This window comes from Chrysochloris asiatica, unplaced genomic scaffold, assembly GCF_000296735.1.
Source record: "Chrysochloris asiatica unplaced genomic scaffold, ChrAsi1.0 scaffold00337, whole genome shotgun sequence".
NCBI classification, from domain to species: Eukaryota; Metazoa; Chordata; class Mammalia; order Afrosoricida; family Chrysochloridae; genus Chrysochloris; species Chrysochloris asiatica.
Genome location: NW_006408855.1, coordinates 392,415 through 394,659, shown reverse-complemented (window position 1 = coordinate 394,659; position 2,245 = coordinate 392,415). Strand labels below are relative to the sequence as shown.

Genomic DNA, 2,245 nt, shown 5'->3' with positions numbered 1-2,245 from the left:
GGCACCTTGTGGTTTGCAAGTCCATTGCTTATCTATGGATCCACTGAGTTCCCAATATTTGGATGCAGTTATGTGTGGTGTGGTGCACTGGCCCCGTTTGGTTGGTTTAAATTGGAAGGTTGACTGCTCCTCGAAAATCTATATTATAGAGTCATTGTGAGTCAGAACTGACTGGACAGCACTTAACATGATTATTTATAACCTACAGCAGCCCTAAGTGACAAGTGGTGGTGATGTGGTAAATGCAGTGGAGTCGGTTCCGACTCGTAGCAGCCCTGTATAGGGAGGATTCCAAGGAGCGCCTGCTGGATTTGAACTGCCAACCTTTCAGTCTAATGTTGATCTTACAGTGCCACACCTGGATAAGTGGTAGTACCTCCATTTTCTCGATGAGGAAACAAAGCAAAGGCTGAGATACTAAGACTAGTTCAAATGACCATCTGGTGCTTTTTAGACAAACTCTATCCCCACTCACTCCCCATCTTTCTGGCCTCAGCCCCACTGCCAAGCACTATTGGCTCCCCAACTGTGCATCACGCTGGGTGGCATGCTGCAGGCTGATGTCACTCAACTGCACACTTGCCGCCATTTCCAGGGAACATCTCTGGCTGTAGGGGGCAGATACACCTTCAGAACCTGTCCTCTGAACCACAGCGGTCTTCCTCAGCCTGGGCATCATTCCACTCAGACTTGGCGCACCCAATGCTCCACACTCTACCTGCTGGCTCCCTCTCAGAGGCCCAGTTCCCAGAACTTCTCAGAGTCTCATCAGCTAAGTTAGGCCCCACCCACAGCCCGGGTTCTGGTTCTTTTCCCCAGCATCCTGCCAGAGGTCCCTTCCGACTGGAAGCCCACTTCCAGGATAACCGTAGGTGACTGCGTGTAATTCCAGAAGCTGAAGCCATTCCAGAAGTAAGCTGTGTCTGGGTCTTCAGAGTTTGGGGATGTCTTCTCTAGGTTCATGGAGGCACCTGCAGTGGGGCAGAGGCAGAGATGAAGCTCCTGAGACTTCTGAACTGGAGGCTCTGTTTGTTGCAGTCTCTAACAATGTAATGTCAAGGCCTTACCCACGGAGCTCAGCGCATAGTCGGGTTTCGCCACGAAGTCCTTACTCAGCCTCTGGAACATAAGCTTGGCAATTCTCTAAAAAGAGCGAGGGTGGGGTTCGAGAACCATTTTCTGGGTAGGCAGGTTTCTCTGAGGACAGGGTTCTCTGGAACGGACTTGGTGTCTCTGGGATCTGGTTCCAGGACCCAGGATTTAGGGAGTTCCTGCAATGGGCTGGAGCTTGGCGCTCACCTCGCTGTTGGCAGCGCGAATGAATGCTGGACACTTTGTGGAGTTTACCCAGTTTAGCCTTGAGCAGCCACAGCTGCTGCCCCTGGGAGTGCACGGTCTCGCGGTATTCCCTGTAGGAAGTAAAGGTTCAGATACTCCCTCTCCTTCTGGAGGCCTCCCCTAGAGCCACCCCCCGCCCCAAACACCTTTGAGCCCACAATGCCCATCCCCAGGTGCCCTGTTTCACCTCATAGGCAGCATCTCCTTAGGTTCCTAGTGGAGCAGGGGGGAGGGGGAGAGAACGCAAAATACAGCCACTCAGTTCCCCCCTTCCCAAATCCTCCCACACCAGCCTCATAGTAGTCAGATTCAGCGCCCTATTTTTGAGGACTTTCATCCTCACACTCTTCCCTGGCCTCCCAGATTCACAGCCTCAGAGCCTTCCAACTGCCCCCCAGCACCTTTAGGTAAAATCTTTCAGGAACCTGAGGCTCATTATCTGGCCTCCCTCCCAGAAAGCTCCGGGTCGGTCTCAGGACCTGCCTGCCGCCTCCCAGAATAGTCTCCCCACTTACATTTTCCAAAGGAGGGACCAGATACAGGAGTTCCCACCAGAGCGCTGGAGAAAGAGGGGAATTTCAGAGGAAGGGACAGAGAAGAGGCTGGAGGGGATCCAACCTGGGGCGGACTATGAGGGTCTGAGTGGGGACTGCAGGAGGTTAAGGGGCGTGAGGGAAAACAGGGCTCTGTCTAGTTCCCGAGCATCCCGACCCAGAGAATTCAGCATCCCCTTATACCTGCCAGAAAGAAGCTCAGCAGCCACACATTCAAGATCAAAAAACAGAAGGACCACACCTCCCTGAGGGGACCAGAAACAGGCTGAGGTCACCTCCAGCAACCCCCACCGGGCAACCTGAGATCCAGCTCCGCCCCCAGCCCTGCTCCCCTCCCGCCAACAAAAAGCAGT

The 2,245-nt window shown here is 53.7% G+C and overlaps 1 protein-coding gene across 1 annotated transcript in view; it reads right to left on the bottom strand.

Annotated features, from left to right (window-relative positions):
* Positions 1-777: 777 nt before the first annotated feature.
* The window catches only part of SPAG4 (sperm associated antigen 4), a 4,848-nt gene continuing 3,380 nt past the window's right edge, over positions 778-2,245 (bottom strand). Inside the window, 7 exon segments of the mRNA XM_006878274.1 lie at positions 778-971; positions 1,068-1,143; positions 1,300-1,323; positions 1,325-1,409; positions 1,526-1,551; positions 1,854-1,897; positions 2,076-2,137. Of these exon segments, the coding sequence (XP_006878336.1) occupies positions 778-971; positions 1,068-1,143; positions 1,300-1,323; positions 1,325-1,409; positions 1,526-1,551; positions 1,854-1,897; positions 2,076-2,137 (511 nt within the window).